Here is a 19477-nt window from a genome sequence, read left to right as displayed (position 1 = left end):
AACAGGTAAGTATGTAACAGCTTTTTATTCTGACTCTTTCCACTTTCCCGCATCTTGATGCATCAGCACTGAGTATCATGGTAGTGTACATCTTCTCACACACACCCTCTTTCCCCCCCAGACTAACACCACTAGAGTTTCCACATACAATATCAAATGAACCAACATTAAACAAGCAAAGTGAGCATTTTCTCATGTTGCACCACAGCTCCTCCAGCATGGAGCTACTGGAGGAGCCAGGGCCCAAGGGCAAGGTCTTGTGCTGGTGCAAGAGCACATGTTCTCAGTTGCCACCTTTTTCCCTACTGGAAGTGAGGATAAGGCTATCCTCATCTTTGCTGCTGTCACCTCCCTGGAGTACAGAAAGCTTCATTTGCTCCAGGTCAGTAAGACAGCAGCATATGGAAGGCAGGGACTAGGAGGGGGATACTTCAGCAGGTCCCAACTGAACAGGACAGCTGCTCTACCTATTCCCCATCCCCTTCCTCGACAGACACAGAAGTGGGAATAAGCTGTGGAATAAGCACGCTAGTTGTATCTTTTTCACCTGAATGGTCAATAGATCCATTTCAGCTTTGGATCTTTGGAGCTACTTGTGTCCTGTGTTTCACACATATCCGACCCAAGAGCTCAGCACCATGCTGGTCTGTACATCAGTTGGAGCTGAAAGTGATCCTTCTCCTCCAAATTCTTAAGACACACCCCCCCCCCCCCCCCCCCGCCCAAATCATGCAATAAAATCAGTCTCAACACATTAAAATCTAAAATTAAAGTTTATTTCAGTTTTAGAAAGAAACAGGAAAATACATACAGGAGTAGCTTAGAGCTACACAAGTGACAGTGTGTTGTTTCTTTTCCACATGTGGTTCCCACTATTGCCCGGCACTTTGAGATAACTTGATATATTTCTCAGCACCTTTTAGATATTTGACAATACACACACAGAAAAACAGCTTCCAGTGGAAATCCAGGCAGTGTTAGTCACCTTCAGACACAGACTTTTAAATTTGGTTCAGTATTCGGTATAGGAAAGAGACATCATGAACACAACCCTGGCCAGCAGCATGCTGGTGGACAGTTCACTCAGAGCAGGCAGCTGTCCTCTGGGTATGCAAGCTGAGGCTGCCTGACTGAACAGTGCTTGACAGCTCACGTGCTGTGCAGGTCATCTGCTGGTCCCATGGACAGTATGTGACTAGAGCAACAGTTTACTTTGCAGATGCAGCTCCAAGTGCTGAAGGGAACTTTGCCTGATCAAGGAAAACAGGACTGCACTCTGCTGCACACACAATCAAAAAGTATGGACCACGGGTTGACAAAGTGTAAAAAGAGCAGAGTATGCAGCTGGTACATTACCTGTATGGAATGCAGCTTATCTATCCAGTATGAATACTTCATTAATAGTGTTTTTTTTAAGTAATATTAATTTACGTGGCTCAGTTTGAAAGATTAAATGCTTTTTGCCATTAGTTCAACACCCTTTCCACTTAACGATTCTGTTATTCCCATGCAGAAGGCAGCACTTTTAACACAAGTGATTGCGCCTGATGTTCAGCCAGGGTTTGAGCACTTTGCTGGGCTGGGACTAAGGCCGTCAGCTCCTTGCATGACTGAGCACTGGAGAGATGTTAAAAGCAGCAACAACAGTCAACTCACCATGCCTAACTCTGGACTCTGAATTTAGGTACTCACATTGAGAGGTCACTCTCCCTGCATGTTCAGTACCGCAGGGAAACTCATCATTTCCTCTCTTAACCAGTAACATATGGCAACATACCAGTAACATATGGAAACCAGTTTCCCTACTTCAGCATTACACTCAGATGCCCTTCAGTGGGAGGTATTTACTCCACCTGACGTTCTTGTTCAGCCAAATGTGTCAGATGGTGAAATTAAAATGTCCTAGACCTAGCTAACCAGTGTTTGTTCTCAATGCAAATACTGATGAATAAGGAAAATAAATGCCTTCAACAGAAAGGGTGGTTAAAATATTTTATTCTTTATATCATAGAACATACCGCTGTTTACTTTAAATCACTTTGGAGTAAAGGCACACATTGTTAAAAATACTTCAAATTTACATCACATGTACAAATGCATAAAACAAATGTACATGTCACCAAACGAATACAATATGGCTTCATAGGGTTGAGATGGGGCTGGGACAATTCAACATGTATTTAAATTTTACAGAATGCTGTTAAGACTGAAAGGACTGACTAGAACAGAAAAGAATGGACCTGAACCACTGATTATGTTACATAAAGAGTACAGCACATTGAATATACAACACTGAGCATTCATGTATGGATTCATAGGATTGTTAGCTCTGCAAATTCATCAGGCTTTCCAGTGCCATTGAGTGAAACCTGCATGCACATGATCTGCCAGTTTGCAACAGCAGGAAGGTAAACTGCAAATTCTCCATCCACTAACAGGTTCCTTGAAGAATCTGCTGATATGCTTTGTAAAAAGAAAAGTAAAACAATTGACTTAAGGTATTAACTGAAGAAAATGACTGAGTAATGAACGGACGACTTACAGGGTGATTACTTCTGGCTAAAAAGCATAGTCTGCAAGAATGCTCTGCAACAATCATTCAGCATTAGTCCCACCCAAGTTTAAGGCTCATACCTAAAATTTACCTTAATTTGTTTTCGTTTGTGTAAAATTACCTGAGCACAGAAATCCAAGATCTACAGAGCTTTTAAAATATCTGCAGATACCTTAAAAAGCTGTAGATAACTTAAAGCAAAACATCAATATATTGATTTTTACCAGCTAGAAAGTCTCGAAAAGCAACCAACAAAACAGTATTTTGGTATGTCTAGTCTCTTCAATTTACAATACTGAATCCAGCAGGATTTGGCTAAATAATACAGTTTAAATAAGCTAATCTAAAGGAACAGAGTGTCCTGTAAACATCTGACACAAACCACATTGCATTATGATAGTGTGGCTATACCTTCTCTATGCAGGAGAAAAACAATCCAAGTGGTGGTGGTAATGAGGGGTGCAATCTAAAGGCAACGCTCCTGTTCTTCAGTAAGGCTTGTAAAAAATTGGAGCAGTGTACGTATGACAGCCTGTACAGTTCTGAAATTGTTTGAAAGCTCTCAAGTTTAAAAAAGCCTAAATGTTTGAAGTATAAAACACACATTGAGAAGACGTCCTTGTAAGTTATGTGTAAAAGTGTCTGGCACCAGAAACGATCACTAGGTATTATTATACCCAAGGGAAAAAAAGCAAAGAATCACTCAAGACAAGTGTCCCTGAACTTCGAAGCAGATGCAGCCGATTAGGTTACTTCGTGTTGTTCTGTTCCTCTGGAAAAGAAGCCATGAACAAACACTCCTTAAGCTGTACTACATCATCAGTAATATATATTATATATACAATATGCATATATATAATATATATATTTGCGTATGTATTTCTTCAATCTGGAATCATGTGGTTTCATGCAACACACTTACCAGGAATCAAACCTACTCATTAGATCATAGCTGGTGTAATTTTAGCATCAAATCTTTTATTATACAGTGATTCAGCGTTGCCCAATGTGAGTCATCCATGACTAGGATCCTCATATTGCTCTTCTTTCAGTCCAGCTCACATCTGTTGCCTGTCACCCTTTTTCAGCCACCTTCTTACAGTTCCTCCACTTGATGTTCAATGATGAGACCTTATTTCTGTCAGCTTCTGAAGATAGTTCTGTGCTGCTGGCATCGAGAGAATAAACTGCACTGTCCTTTGACCTATTCGATAGCAGCCATATCCCATCAATCCAAAAACTGTTGCTTTTATGACAAATTTGAAAATCTTATTTGAAGCTGATGGAGGAGGTACACTGAAGCAAAAGATATGAAATAGTGTTAACATCTCTGTAGCTGGAAACAACAGGCATTTTCCAACCAAAACAAGGATCTTTTCTCCCTTTCCCCCTTACAGTGCACAAAGCTTTCAAGTAACAGATGTGTCATGAACGAACAACATTCCTTCACATTCAAGGGACACGCCCTAATTGAATAACAACAAAAATAACAATAAAGCCTTTTCCACTTACATACAATGCCACTCTTAATGGCTATGGACTTTAACTTGCCCATCACCCTATCAAAGTAACTAAGAAACATCAAGACTTCTTGAATAGTAGAAGTTAATATTGTTTGTCAAACTACGTATTATTATACATACTGTAGGCATATACTACTATGCTTGTCTCTGCACAGAGATAAAAGTCAGAAGAAATGCAGGACACAGCCCAAGTCTAACAGTCAATTCACTGTCATTCAGGATAGTGGAGAAAACCAGCTTGGATATTCTGGATAATTTGTGTCAGGACCTGGTCAGACTTGTGCAGCCAGAGGGGTAGGACTGGAGCCAAGCTGGCCTCTTCAGACTTGGAGGCTGTTTCAGCAAGGTGCACTCTGGATGCCAGGTCAGGCTTCCCAGCCTAGCTGCGGGCTCCTAACAAGAGCACTCTAGCGCTTTGCAGGAGATCGTATGGAAAAACCAGAGAGGCTTCGCATGAAGTTGTCTCCAGCCTGGCAGGTTTTGCTGGCTTTGAGATCTTCACAGAGCCACCTCTTCTCTGCAATGGCCACACAGAACCAGGAGGGCAGAGGACAACAGACACACCAGGTCTATCCCACCCTCAAACAGTCTTACTAACTTGTGTACTAAGTGAACAGCTAATACTACTTTCAAAATAAAGCCGTCTTTGAAAGCACAGCCACATACACAAGTAGCCCTGCACCTTCACTAACAAGCTCTGCAGTAGCTCAGCTGACCCTACACCCACAGCATGCCTACAGTGCAACTCAGGTAATCCTCTTGCAGGTGACAGAGGTCTCTGTGTGTCACTTCAAAACAGCCACAAGTTCTCACTTATCTAGAAAACGTTTCTAATGTACTCAGAAGCAATCAGTTACAGCAGTGCAAAAGCACGGGCACACTCAAACCTGGTTAGACGCACCGATATTAGGATAGAACTAGATGCAGTTTAGATCCATATGCTTGAAGTAGGGCAAAGGTGTTCCCTTATGAGATTTTCAGATTAAAGGAAATGCACAGGAAGAGTTTCAAAAAGGTGCACACCCTGAACAGAAGATGGGGTAAAGAGATGCCTTCACATCTTCTTTCCTGCTTTTCTATCCCGCCTCAATTAGAGCTCCTCAGTGCAACTAAAAATCAATTTGTAACAATCTGAAACAAACAGCAACGTCTGCTCAGGGTCTGGTTTAATGCATGAACCTTAAAAAGTGGAACTCTGAGAAACATGTGTGTTTCTATACAGACAATTTCCAAGATCACTGCAACTCATACAACCTAACTAAATAACCTGTGGAAGTCTGAAAAACTTTTCACTTTAGAGAGGTAAGAACCACTAACACACATAAAGCCCTGCAACTCTGCTCTGCAACTGCAGTGCAACAGCACAAGGGGTAAAAATGTTTAATGAGAAATGAGCCTCAAGTATAATAATCTTTAGAATATAATTTGCTTCATATTATTTTAGAAAGTCAAACTAATGCAATATTATTGTCTTATGAAAGATAACTGGTAACCCTTCCACTTAGTTATAGCACTGGCACAGTACAGACAATTACATCAAAGAGCTTAAAACTTTGATGGAAAAGACCCCCTCTGCAACCTTGAAGACATGTAATCAGGCTTTGGGCTATTCAGAATCATAGAATACTTAGGGTTGGAAAGGACCTTAAGATCATTTAGTTCCAACACCCCTGCTATGGACAGGGACACCTCACACTAAACCATCTCACCCAAGGCTCTGTCCAACCTGGCCTTGAACACCGCCAGGGATGGAGCATTTACCACTTCCCTGGGCAACCCATTCCAGTGCCTCACCACCCTCACAGTAAAGAACTTCCTCCTTATATCCGATCTAAATTTCCCCTGTTTAAGTTTTAACCCGTTACCCCTTGTCTTGTCACTACAGACCCTAATGAAGAGTCCCTCTCCAGCATCCTTGTAGGCCCCCTTCAGATACTGGAAGGCTGCTATGAGGTCTCCACACAGCCTTCTCTTCTTCAGGCTGAGCAGCCCCAACTTCCTCAGCCTGTCTTCATACAGGAGGTCCTCCAGTCCCCTGATCACCCTCATGGCCCCCTTCTGGACTTGTTCCAACAGTTCCTTGTCCTTTTTATGTTGAGGACACCAGAACTGCACACAATACTCCAAGTGAGGTCTCTGTAATGTCAGTTCTGTAATGTCAGTGATGCAACCAACATTAGCCATACAATTACATGGATTTGGGCAACCTCATTTTACAGGTTATTTGCAAGGGAATATGGACATCTAGTTCATGACTCCAGGCAAGGCTTAGCCTTAAAAGAGACTTATAAATGGTTAGGCAGGGCTTCTGTACATTGCATTATCAGATCCAGACACTGAAAATCTGTCTAAATTGTATTTTAATGCCTAACTGCACCAGTTAGGTGCGGCATAGCCATTTCTGTTTTTCAGAGATCCTGAAGAGATGAGTGAGGCACATGCATAAACACAGTAAACTGATGTGGTAAGACAGAGTGCCAGTATTTGAAAGGCTCTATCATCCTGAACCACTGCAACCAGTACTACCAGGTTGTATTATAATCCTGCCTACATTTCTAAAGTCTTGACCTTAGTGGCTTTATAGGATACACAGTCTGAACATTTTGGTTCTCCAATTCCTTCTTTTTAAAAGTACATACTCTTTTAATAGGTACTTTGAAGCAGAGTTCACCAGATTCATCATTTAAATCAACCTATATTTAGGTATACACATTAGAACATATTATTACTTTATATATATATATACACACAGCTAAAAATAGGCTATGTGCAACTGTGAGAGTAAGCTTGTCAGAGCTAGTAGTGTCCTGACACAACAAAAGCTCTGAATACTACAAATACTATATATAAATATATACATAATTTGTATAACGTTATACAAAAACTAGACTGGAAGCCTGGTTCTGTTTTCATCATCTGCTACAGCCCTCATCTGAATTCTTGATTTAAAAGACTGAAATGTGAATCAATGCATTTTCTTTCTAGACAAGGGCATCTTCTCATCTCCACTTCCCTTGGTATCCAACTATTTAGTTTTTCCCCTTGGATATTTTCTTTTCCTTTCCAGTAAGCACAATCTGTGAGCACTGCAAGTCAATGAGCTGACAAGATGACAACAGTGATGCTTCTTCAAGCTGTGATGAAGAACTAAAAAAAAACCCCAAACAAACCAATTACTGCTGTCTTTCAGCAAGAGAACCTGTTGTGTCAACACACAGGAAGTGATGACTGTTACCTCATTATTTCCTGGATGTTTAAGTCAGAGTTCCAGTTCTTTTCAATTCCAGGTACATGACCCATCCCAACAACACCAACTACAACAGCTGGGATATATTTTCTAGGTTCACCTGAGAAAGAGAGATGGAGAGAAAAGATTAGTAAAAGACTTAATTCCTAGCTATAAATAAATAGGTAATGTGTGAGATTACAAAATTTGATTCTCCAAGTGGTAGGGACTCTTACTACTAGATATTAAAACTCTGTTACGTACCAGAAGTAAACGCTCATCTTACCTACTGCCTCTTATTTTACAAGTCTGGAAAAAAAGAACGCACCAGTATGGTTTTTGGATTTTCAGGACATACTGGTTTTGGTAAACAGACCCAGCCAGGGCTCATGCTCCAGCCTCAGGGCAGGACAGTCAGCACATGCAAGCCAAATTAGTTTCTTTCCTTCTCTGTGTAGGTCATATTTCTGTATTGTCGATCAGGCACAGCCCTGGTCTTTGCCGTCTCCTGAAAAGAGAACTCTCTCCACCACTTTGGGCAGTGGCATCTGGCACACATCCAAATTGTGACAAGACCTGGGCTAACAGTGAGCAAACAGCACTTGAGCCTACACTTGCCCCTGTTAAATTTATTGGTAACAGACCCAGCCTCAGCACGTAACAGCAAACCCCATCCATTTGTGTGCAGCAGGTAGCCAGTCACTATCTGACCACTGCAACACCTGCCAGCTCTCACCCTCACCTCCCATCTACCATCCAAATTCCACAACACCCAGTGGAAGTTAAAATGTTGCTCCTGAAAGTTGCAGGATTACCTCTCCCCCCAGTGAAAAAATGGTACTGGGCCACAATAAAAATAATTCACAGAAAACTTTCTAAATAATAGTAACCAGGCTGCTTTCCTATGAGAGAAGTTAGACATAAATGTAATACATAAATATATATGTATGTTCCACTGTCTTGCTTTAGGTACCCACTCTTGATTTTTCCAGAAATAATAACCGAAAATTAAAAGCAGCCCCTCAAAATGAAACAAAACTGCACTGAGAAAACCAAAACCATTATATACATTTTCAAAATAATTTCTCTGGACTTGTTTCTTCTCAGCCTATTTTAGGGTTGCTCTAAATCAGAGCTGCAACTACAGAGGCAGAACACAGTGCTTCAGCAGAATGGGCTGTCCAAGGCACATCGCATCTACTTCAACCTCACCCACGTGTTCCTGTCTGCTTCTGGGCAGGACTCAGCAATGCTCAGCATCCTGCCTGAAACTTAGTCCTCAGAGAAACATTCATCCCCCTCTCAGAATATGTTGTGTGGAGTAAAGACAGAATGAAAAACTAAATGCGCAAGTTACATTTGCAAGCTCTTTGGAAGAGGTCCCCCAAGCAAATAGTCAGACAAAGGCTAGAAACTAATCAGACCTAGTTTAGCAATGTATCAGACTTAAAGTATATTTGATTCCTGCAAATAGTGTCCAGGAATTTCCCCTTATTATGTCCCTACAATAGCAAATGATTTGGACAATGGTGGTGATGTCATATTTCTGCTCATCTGAATTGTGGGCATCTTAATTATCTAATTTGCCTCTGTTTTTTCCCCCCTTTTTTTGCCTCTTGCAAGCGTGAACACACAGAAAGGATTACATGTATATAATATAAATGCACAACTTCTACACAAAACTGGCATTGTCTCTTGTTAACTAAGAGACAATGACTATCAATCAGGTAGTCGCTCACATTGTTGTCTTTTATGGTCCCATCTTGTAAAGTCCTTCATAACGTACACAAACCCCTTCCAATTTCATAGGCATTCACTAAACCAGTGTTCCAGAGACTAAGCTTTTAAGAAGGTAGATTTAAGGGGGGGGAGGAAATCAAAGAGCAATTCCTCTTGTGGCTCATGACCAGCCAGGACCAACAATAAATTTTCAGCCTGCTCTTTGGACCATCTGAACGCATCTGTGTCTCTCAGTCATACCATCTGAGCTAACAGGATATAGTGTGTATTTGGACAAACTTTATGAAGGCAGCACTAAGATAATATTAGGTATGGGAGATGCAAGAACACAAGTGCAATCCCCCTTGCTATTTTTTCAACCGCAAAATAGTGCCAGAGGTCTGCACTGAAGTGATGACAAAGAGTATCTTCTTAAGACAGTAAATGAGAGGTAACTTGTACCTCAGTATATTTATATATAAAAAGGGCATGCAGATCACATGTGGCAGCAAAATACTTCCAAAGGCTAGAGAAATTCAATTATGCTTGCTGAAATATGCAGAGTAACATGTTTCATTATCATTGCCACATCACCAGGGTTCCTAACAGCCCAATTTATAACAGGCAAAGTACAAAGAAGTCTGAAGTTAGAAATAATTAAGTAAGAAATGCATTCCTGAGCAGCTAGTGATGACGATAATGAATTTGTTGAGATAACAGGATGGCAGTGAGGTGGACATAAGCGTAGACTGCCCCATCTTGTGCTGTAATACCAGATGCTTGTCAGGCTAATTAGTATTTTCCAGTTTTATTTAAATAGCACAGTGAGAAAGGCATCATAATTTGAAGTCACTGCTCTAGGTGGCTGCAACAGCTGGGTAACATCCCTTTTTAATTTTAAGCACTGTAATCTTACATGACACATGGCACACATGAACAGAACATCCCAGATTTCCTGAGAGCTGAACACACGAGTGCACAAAGAACACTTTGCTGGTTATAACATGTGCATTAAAACAATTACTTTCTGAAGCTCGAGGTAGTTCTATCTGCTTAGCTGCTTGCTTCAGCATGTAGGTCAAGTAAATATCTCGTTCTGAGACAATTGTCCGATGAAGATCAGGGAATTCTCCAATCATTTCTGCCATCATCTGCTCCAGTAAATCCTTCTGTTTGCATTTCTCCACATCATCCTTACTGAAAGAAAGGAAAGTTTTCTCAGTATCTGTTACGCTTTTGGAGCCCAATAAAGACAAACCAATGAGTCAAAACAATTGGGTATTATACACATGATTCACCTAGACCCATTCTCTACCGTTCTCCTCCAACCAGTTCTTTTCTCCAAAAAAGAAAACAGTCTCTATAAACTTGCAGAACTGGATACCTAACAATGCCTCTACAGTGAGGGAAAGGGAGAGAGGTCACTTGCCTCTAGCCAGTTCAACTGGATTTTCACCCTTCCCAGTTTAAAAGCTGACAACTCAACTGAGCAAAGCACCAGGGCTTCAAAGGACCCTGTTATTGTGGTGCCCCACTTTCAGTATATATTAGTAAGCTTAGAAGAGCCAACATAGAACCCTCTGGAGGAAGCAGATCTCATCACTGAACACACAGAAGCTGTATTTAAGGAACAAAAAAAGCACAGCCTAAGGGAGTCTGAGGGGATGGAAAGAGTTCTGCAGGTTCCTAGTGTCAATCACAGGTCTTCAGCAAGGAAGTCAAAGTTGTAAATCAATTACCTGAACAGAAGAATAGGAAATAGGCAGAAAATAAATAGAAGCTGCAGGAACAAATGTAATGAGCTTTTTTATTTTTATAGGTGCTGTTAACCTTCTGTTTGCACCCACAGCTGTAGTACAGTCATAGTTTGTGGCAATAGAATCATCTGTTTTCACATCTCTTGTCTACTGAAGAATGATGTCGAATACGCTTTCTTTGGTTTCCAAGATCAAAAGAACACTACAAATGTCACCAGGGCAACAAAAAAAACTGATGTTGAATTATTACTCCATTTTCCATAGAATCTCACATTGATGGCTGGGTGCACAACACCTACACCCAACAACTCCCCAGTTATAACCACTTTTTCTTTTCAACCTCTACCCACGTTTATTTGTAAAAATCAACGTAGCAGATCAATCAATTGTATGACAACAACTGAGATTATGGCCAAACTTCAGTGGGAAGCTAGTGTGCATATACTATAATTATCTTGATATTCCAGTTGAAAACCAAAATGTTCTTAGGATGGATAAAAGAATGCAAGAAGCCATAGAGAAATATATCCTTCAATGCCCCCCCAAAAGCCTGCAAACAGTTTCATGCTGGTATTAGATTAGTAAGAAAACTTACTCTCTTTCAAGCCATAACTACAGTTCATGTGCAAAAAGTAAAACTCATTTTACAAATTATTGTAAAAGCAAATATTTACAGGAAATGACAATTAAGTACAGAAAAACAGCAGGTTTGATTTATACAACTACAGCTTGAGCCCTGGACCAATTTTATACGCCTATAAGAAAAGCCATGGATCATTTCCTGAGTACAGCAAAGTTGAAGTCACAGGGCATGACAGAGGCACTGAGATTCAGAGGATACATTTCTGGCAAGCCTCCCACCACTGCAAGTCTGGTAGGAACAGACTGAATTTAGAACAGCTGTGCATATGTTCTCACCCAGTTCAAGCAAGTTACACACACCTTGTGGGAAGAGGAAGCAAACTTAGTGCAGGGATGTCTCTAAAGGGCAGGGAAACCAAACTAAGAAAGAGAAGAGCTGTCTGGGAAATATTACTGTAAGGCAAATGTTCCTAACAATATGCCTTTATAAAGGCAATAATCACTAACAGTCCACATGTTGTTCATAAATTTAAACGTTTTCTCTTGTTCCAAACAAAACATCTGCTCAGGCAGCAGATTCAGCTCTCATGCTGCCCTGATCTACACGTCAATTAGCACAACAGGCCCAAGCCCTTTGGAAATCTTAAGGAGGTATAAATCAGCATACCAAGGCCCGACTCTCTTCTATTTACAATATTCACACACAGTAGTAGGAAGGATTATTTTCAGCATAGAAATAAATAAAAATAAATAAATACATAAAAGCTTAAAAAAGGTTTTTCTTAAGCACATTAGGAATTCTCCAGCACTAAATCTTTCACTTTACCTGGCAATAACGTACCAAAAAGCAATTAAAGAGCAGGAACAGGACCAGAAAGCCAGCTTTCTTTTCAGAAAATATGGTTTATTGCAGCAGGCTGGGTACCTTCTCATTAACTTCAAGTTTAATTGCAGCAGGCTGGGTACCAAAGACTTCCAGCTTGTACTTGAAGTCAAACTGAAGAGCTGAGCAATTCACCACAATTAACATATGGGATGCTTATTCATACCTGATTGGGTCAGACAAGAAGCAAAGGCCCCAGGCAAGCTTGACTTTTTGCCAGAAAGAAAGTGCAGCAATTGCTCTCTTAAATGTAACAGGGATGGGCCGGTCTCCAAGATGGAATTTACAGAAAGGTACTTTACTGGCCTGAAAAAGAAGATACAAATTAAGAGAATGTTTGTTATATTGTTCTATACAAGGTAACTTAAAATAAATGGCAAGTAGCGTCATATTTCAACATCCAAAACACGTTTTGGTCTTGCAGTAAAGTTTCTAAAATACTGCTACAAGATGCAGTAGGTATTACAGTAACAACATTAAGTTGTAATGCCACCCTCTTTAGGTTAATTTCACCTACGCATAAAGCTTCTGCTTATGACCAAAGCTAAACAGAAGGGGCTCAGTATCTGTCTGGGTCTGAATAAAGTCTAACAACAACTGTGGTCATTTTGCTTTTACTTAGGATTTGTCAGGATCAGTAACCTATCAGTTTCTCATGGTAAAATATATTCAATAAGGAGCTTATGAAAGAAGAACTGATGTCAGATACCACACAACAATGTGAGGTGAGACTTCACTGTAGCCCAGACTGACAAATTTTAGCTCAGTACAGAATTTATAGAAAGCTCTTCCCTATGCATGCTTGTTTAAAAATATCGAACAACCACTTCAGAACAGGACAGAGCTAATATAGATGTATTTTTTTCTTTCCCACTTAAATGTTTCACTGTGGCCTGGAAAGCTCAGGAAACTAAGCCTTGAAATAGTTCTCTTTTTGTTACAGATAAACCAACCAAATAATTTCAGATTTGTTAACAACTATGTTATCTCAGATTTCCTTACTAATATGTAACTTAAAAAATAGCAAGCTCCATTCTGCAAGGTGGATACATAGAGGAGAAATAGTGCCTCAGGACACCCTGACAAAAAAAAACAAACAACAGAGTAGCTGTGATACACAGCAGAAGTTCAGCTGTTTACTTCCCAGTATCAGAGCTGGCAGTACATTAAAAGGGAATGTTAACAGACCAGATGTGACTAGCAGAAGAGTCACATACTTCATTTCCCTAACAATCTTTCTAGATGAATGTGTTAGATCCCATTAATGCTTTAGAGCTGGTTTTCACAACCTGAAATCCTGACACAACCAACAGCAGGATCAGGATCCATATCCAGAATTCAAAACCAGTTATTTAGCAGGAACAAGAAGCAATAAATTATTAATGAAATAGACACAAAAGCCACCAGAAATACCATCAGAAAAAACCCTTATCATCTGAAGCCTTTGTGGAGTTTCTTTCATGCCACTTAGGGCTACAAACATCTGTACTTTCAAGTACACTTTGAAGCCGAAACTAATTCTTAGACCTTCACAGGCTTCAGCACAAGCATGGCCAGAGTGCTCCTTTCCAGTCACTAAAAATTGGTTTTATTTAGTTCAACTCTGGGGGCAAAAGGCCAATACCTTAACCTCAGAAAAACCATTTCAAGTTCGCACCTCTTTGAAAGCCTCCCTGAATTCTCCTCCTGGGGCCATTCCCAGCTGTTCTGTGATGTGAGCAGAGACCTTCAGAAGCAGCATTTGCATCAATCCAGACATGACTCCATTCTGGCGGAAGAGGGAGAAAAACATTATTATAACTTAAAAAAATAAATTAACAAGCTGTGTGGATTTCTAAGCAGAATACACTGCTCACAGTCACGAAAAATCCTTATCAATTATCTTAGTGAAGAAGCAGCACTGAAGCTGTCTTTTGGAGCCAATTCAGTGATCAGTACCAGCTCTTATATCAATTTTTGTATCAGTTGTGAAGTAGCTTTTCACTTCAGTGTGGCCAAGGTATTCTCACTTTCAACAAAAATGCATGGCAGAGTTAAGAAAATAAAGGAGGGCAGGCAGTCTATATTTACTTTACTTGCCCGAAGAAAGCATCTGAATAACTGAAAGGTCAAAAAGCCCATACTGTGCATTTAACTGTTCTTGATCCATCTGGTTACAAAAAACCACCCCAAACACAGGAGTATATTGCACTGGCTGTAGAGTGAATGTCATGTTCTATAGATACTGAAAGGGAAATAGCTAATGGTCTAATTATAAACACTTCCACAACCCTGGGAAAAAATAGGCTGAGGACCAGTTAGGTTAACTGACACAGAAACAGAATCTCACATTGGGCAAGAAACAACAATGCATGGCTTCAGCACATAACACCTTTGCAAAAGCCTCACAATCCCAAGTGTGACTCACTCCCAACAAGCAGACTGAAGGCCCCTCCTTGCACAGTCTATAACTTTCTGAACAAAGATCTAAAATAAGGATTCTTCTTTCTAAGAAGAAAAGGAAACCTCAAATATACTTATGCAGAATTTCCCTTCCCCATCCTTTTACCAAAAAAAAAAAAAAAAAAAAAAAAATACCCATTCATAGCTGTTCCTTCTGTCCAGCTCTGGCTGTTCTCAACCAGTTATTTTTACAACTAAGACCTGGTGGGTGAGTGTTAGCTGTCCCAGAGTGAAACCTGTACCTTAGTTACATATCTGCTCCAATTTAGCATCAGCCCACGCCACTACCAGTAGAGGCATTCCCCCCTCCCTCACTAAAGGCTCATTTCCTGCTGTATTACAAGCTTCACATAACCAAAAATGAGGTTACAAAGGATAGCCTAAAGGATAGCCTAAATTAATATAAGTGCTTGAAGTTACCAGAGGAAGGTCCTGGTCTCCATTCATTGCATTTAGGGCCACACTCAAATGACCCACCCTGTGCCACATCTGATAATTGTGTGACCTCTCCAAAGGCTATAGGCGGTTTCTACAATTAAATGGACTGAAGAGCCACAGAGGACCAGAGCTGGCAAAAGAGGGCCTATTTTCAAAACCAGTTGATTATCTGTTTTGTCATGCTACAAACTAGCAAGCATGGCAGAAAAACAGGGCACTGGGCTCCTGGGGAGAGATGAGGAAGAAAGGGCAGCAAGATAAAGGGTTTTCAGCATCCTTGAGATACAGTTCCAAAGCCTGGGGGACAAGGGTTTCCAAAAGTTCAGAAAAGATGCCCACAAAGAAAACTGGGATAATGCAGCCTGAGGGTATCTGCTGGCTGCTCTCCCCTTCAGGACTGATGTATTTGAAGTTTCATTTCTACACAGCGACAGAAAGATTCATGCTGCTGGCTAACAGAGGAATGCATCTTTGAAGTGTGTCCCAGTTATCTGTGTTCAACCTGCATGGATCTCAGTGCCTGCCGTATTTGCTCAGCATCAAAGAGATAAAAGGTGACAAGCAGCCTATGCAGAAACCAGCAACAACTGGCCAGACAGATAGTGTCAGGGGATAAAGAGCAAAATGTACAAAAAACAACAGGAGCAAGACAGTAAATGAGGTTTTTACTGATATCAGATTATTCCATGTCAGATAAAGGAAAGGTGATCACAAAAGAACATTAAATATGAGTGGCTGGCAATAGTTTCACAAGCTAGATGCAACAGCCATAAACCAAAGCAAGCACAAGTAAGAAAAAACTTAACTACACAGGCAGAGGGATGCAGAGCTGTTAGCACACAAGAGAGAGAATGTGAAATACCAATTCAATTTTATCAGCCCAGTGTTCAATAGCAGTCAAAAAGCAAGAATAAAAAGAGGGATTACCAGAAAAAGAACAAAATAAAAATCTCAGTATCAATGGGCTGCTGTACAACCTTTAGCGAACAGCTGTCTTGAAAACAAGATACCTGAACTAGAAAATGTGCAAAGAAATACCAAACATATGAGAAGAGATTAAACATATTAAATACTCATGAGGCTTGGGAAAGGATGTCTGAGGAAGATGCAATCTATCAGACATCATGACTAGCATGGAGAGAGTGAAAAGGACAGGAAGAGAGAGGAATACCCAGGCAAATTACAACTGCAGGTTCTAAGGCCTTTCCCCAAACATCTGTTATTGGCAGCTGCCAAAGGGCTTCTGAAGCAGACTCAGCAGAGAAATGCTTACACTACATATGGGAACACAGCCAAAGAAGGAGGCCGTGGGGCTACTCTTTAACTGTATAACACGTCACAGATCCAGCAGTAACTGCATAACTGTGGACAGAAACAAACCATCTGAATTTTAGTCCTCTGGATTTCTTCTTTTAAAAACCCTAATTCCCCTGGACACAGCCCTATACAAACACAGGCTTGCCACCTGGAGCCTGAACTGGTTTTCTACTGCTTCAAGTGCACTGGAGGTTTGACTTTAAAGTGCAAGTGAAGTAACAAGTGACAGCAGCCTGCTCCTGTCCACGTGAATGTACCAGTCATCTACTGATTCATACCATATCCATCTTACTAAATAAGACAATCCTGCAGGTTATTTAAACATAGAGGGCTGTATTACACTGTGCAAATTGAGACCTTTTTAACTGGCCAGAAGCATTAAAAAAGTTACATACAATATAACAATATATTCTTGCACAGGTAACTTCAGCCTAAAAGAGTAGGTTAAAAAAGTGAGGCTAAGCTAAGATTTTGCTGCCACCAGGCCACTTTCTCTTCTGCCCCAGAAGAAAGTTTCTCAACTCCTCTTATGTCAGGACTAGCAATCACACAGCCACAGAGGGACATGACGCAGCTAAAAAGCAAGCCCTGTTCAGATTAACATGTGGTATGGTCACTGAAGGGACAGTGGAAACAGTGAGACAGGGGAGAACGTAAGACAAAACCTGTCTCACCAGTTTGGTTTAAGCCAATTGTTACTGTGTATCTTCAGGTAATTCACATCTGAGCCAGATACCAGCCTGCACTGTGTTGCTTTGCTTAATGAAAGCAAGCAGGTAGTTCTCTGCAAACAACTATAAGGGTTTTGAAATTCAAGGAGGGCCTGGAGGAAGAAGGCTGTTTTTAACCTGCAACAGTTACTTGGTAAGCTGTGAGTACCAGTGACCCATTGTGAGCGCATAATAGTTGCATGTTAACATTCTGCTCAGTTTCCAATTAAGACTGATGAAATGCAATTTTACTGCTTTTACATAAGTTTTATACAAGTGATTATAATGAGACAGTTTTCCTCACTTGATACTCAAGGATGAAAGTTGCAAGTAATTTTGACTTTTGGTGTAGCTTTTGGGCCTGAATGCATGTTCCAATGAGAAGACAACTGAAGCATGAGCAAGCAACCTACCAGCTGGCTTGATTTTTACCAGACACAATCATTTAACATGAGACAGTTGGACTCTTTTTCCTGGTTCTCCCTATATAACCCATACTGATACTGAATCAAAGCAGTAAGGCTGGGTTGAGACTATAGATACATTATTTAGAAGGTGCAATGACCAAATGTTATTATTTGCATTATACATGGTAACAAAAGTTAAGATTAAGCTGTAACAATAGGAAGGACCTTCATGTTACTCTCTGGCTTTGAAGCCAACACAGTCTAAAGCCTACAGTCTGCACACAAGATCACTTCAAGCCCTAGTAGGAAGTGATAATTACAAAGCTGCCAACACAAATTTACACCACAAAGTCTGCTGTTTGATTTTAATTGCCCTTTTGCTTTTAACAAAGAAGCACAGCAAAAATTGTTGCATTTAGCTTTGATATTAAAAATAGGCTTCTGTGCCTGTTGACGAGGTCAGAAGATCCCCAGCTATGCTGCTCTGGTCATTGTGAGCACGCATTCTTTTGGCTACATGCATCACAACAATTCACCTTACCCAAAATAAAGAGATGCAGTAATTCATGCAATATGCAAGTGTTTTGCAATGTCCTTTCCTTTAACCGGACATAAGGAAAACAGGAAAGACACATTACTGCCTGTGAGTCAGAAAGCCTGCACTAAGACACTATACACACAGTAGACTATCCCCCAGCCACTACAAGTGCTTCTGTATGGATGCAGATGATAGTCTTGTGAGGGGTGCAATCCTACAAATTCCCCAATTTATAAAACAATTCCAATATATAATTACCATACAGCCAAATAATAATCTATTAATCTGTTCATTCAGCTGGACACTGGAACCTCTCTTTACTATTGACCACATACTGCCGTTCTAATCAAATGTCCTGTCATTTTTAAGTCACCTTTGTGCTGTTTCACTGTGCCTAGCTTAAAATTACTTAAATACAAGCTAACTGGGTGAAACTGAAAAAATGCAGGACAGTACTTGTTTTGCACACACATCCCAGATGGCACCAAACTGCCGGAGTAGCTATAACATGAACAGAATCCCACTTTCAGCCCAGATTTTTCAGAAACCTCCCTCAAGGGCTACTATCAATTAGAAACTACCCAAAAGACAAGTGGATGAGAATTCAAAAGAACAATGCACTAGGATGACAAAGGAAAGCAGCTAAACAGATCGCAACAGACAATACTAAAATTAAGTGATCCCTAAACAGCTGTGATACAGACAGAGATTGCCAGAGTAATAATATTTAATATATTAGCAGAGCATTACAATTATGAAATTAGACTTGCATCCTACAAACGGAGTAACTGTTAAACCCAGGAGGATTCCTGGTGAGGTCAACAACTGTCCAAACCACCCCACTGTGGAACAGAAGCCCTCAATATTCCTCCTGAAAAGAAAAATACTAAATCTAACTTTGCCACTGTAATGGTACTCTCACCTCAGTCAATAGTATTAGGTTCCTAGCTAATGGTAACACTGGTTTTGGTTGCAGCTTGACAAATTATTCTTAGCAGAAACCCTTAGTTCTCTCTGTGGGACTCATACCTGCTTTATAGCTTGTTGAAGTTTTTCCAGATTTATTTCTTTGGCTTCTTTTAGTAATGTCTTCTCATCCATCTTTAACATCGAAACTCTGTACTGGCACAGTTCCACCACAACTACATCAGGCTGCACGTCTTGTATTGTCTGAAAAAGATGAATTTATTTACACCAGTTTAGGAAGGATTAAAAAGAAATGCAGCTAATATCAACACTTCCGTGAGAAAAGGGACTTAATAAAAAGCACATTCCAGTAATTATTTTCAATTAAAAGAACAGTGAAAGAGTAAATAAGAGTTCCCCAAGTAACTATATATTGAGAAATATTTTAAGGAGGATAACAGTGAAATGCTTACAT

General features: G+C 40.3%; 1 protein-coding gene across 5 annotated transcripts in view; it reads right to left on the bottom strand.

Moving 5' to 3' along the window:
• Window positions 1–1978: 1978 nt before the first annotated feature.
• The window catches only part of TRABD (TraB domain containing), a 34794-nt gene continuing 17295 nt past the window's right edge, over window positions 1979–19477 (bottom strand). For all 5 annotated transcript variants that reach the window (XM_057415759.1, XM_057415757.1, XM_057415758.1 and 2 more), the window contains 6 exons: window positions 19126–19266; window positions 13902–14012; window positions 12411–12550; window positions 10047–10219; window positions 7313–7424; window positions 1979–3850 (listed from right to left, as the gene is read on the bottom strand). In XM_057415759.1, the coding sequence (XP_057271742.1) occupies window positions 3673–3850; window positions 7313–7424; window positions 10047–10219; window positions 12411–12550; window positions 13902–14012; window positions 19126–19266 (855 nt within the window). In that variant the 3' untranslated portion in view covers window positions 1979–3672. The remainder of the gene's footprint in view (window positions 3851–7312; window positions 7425–10046; window positions 10220–12410; window positions 12551–13901; window positions 14013–19125; window positions 19267–19477) is intronic.

The sequence above is a fragment of the Pezoporus wallicus genome, unplaced genomic scaffold (assembly GCF_028554395.1).
Source record: "Pezoporus wallicus isolate ANWC-B61680 ecotype Strahan unplaced genomic scaffold, APGP_CSIRO_Pwel_v1 contig_6966, whole genome shotgun sequence".
Taxonomy (NCBI): domain Eukaryota; kingdom Metazoa; phylum Chordata; class Aves; order Psittaciformes; family Psittacidae; genus Pezoporus; species Pezoporus wallicus.
This window is presented reverse-complemented; position numbering and strand designations above follow the sequence as displayed.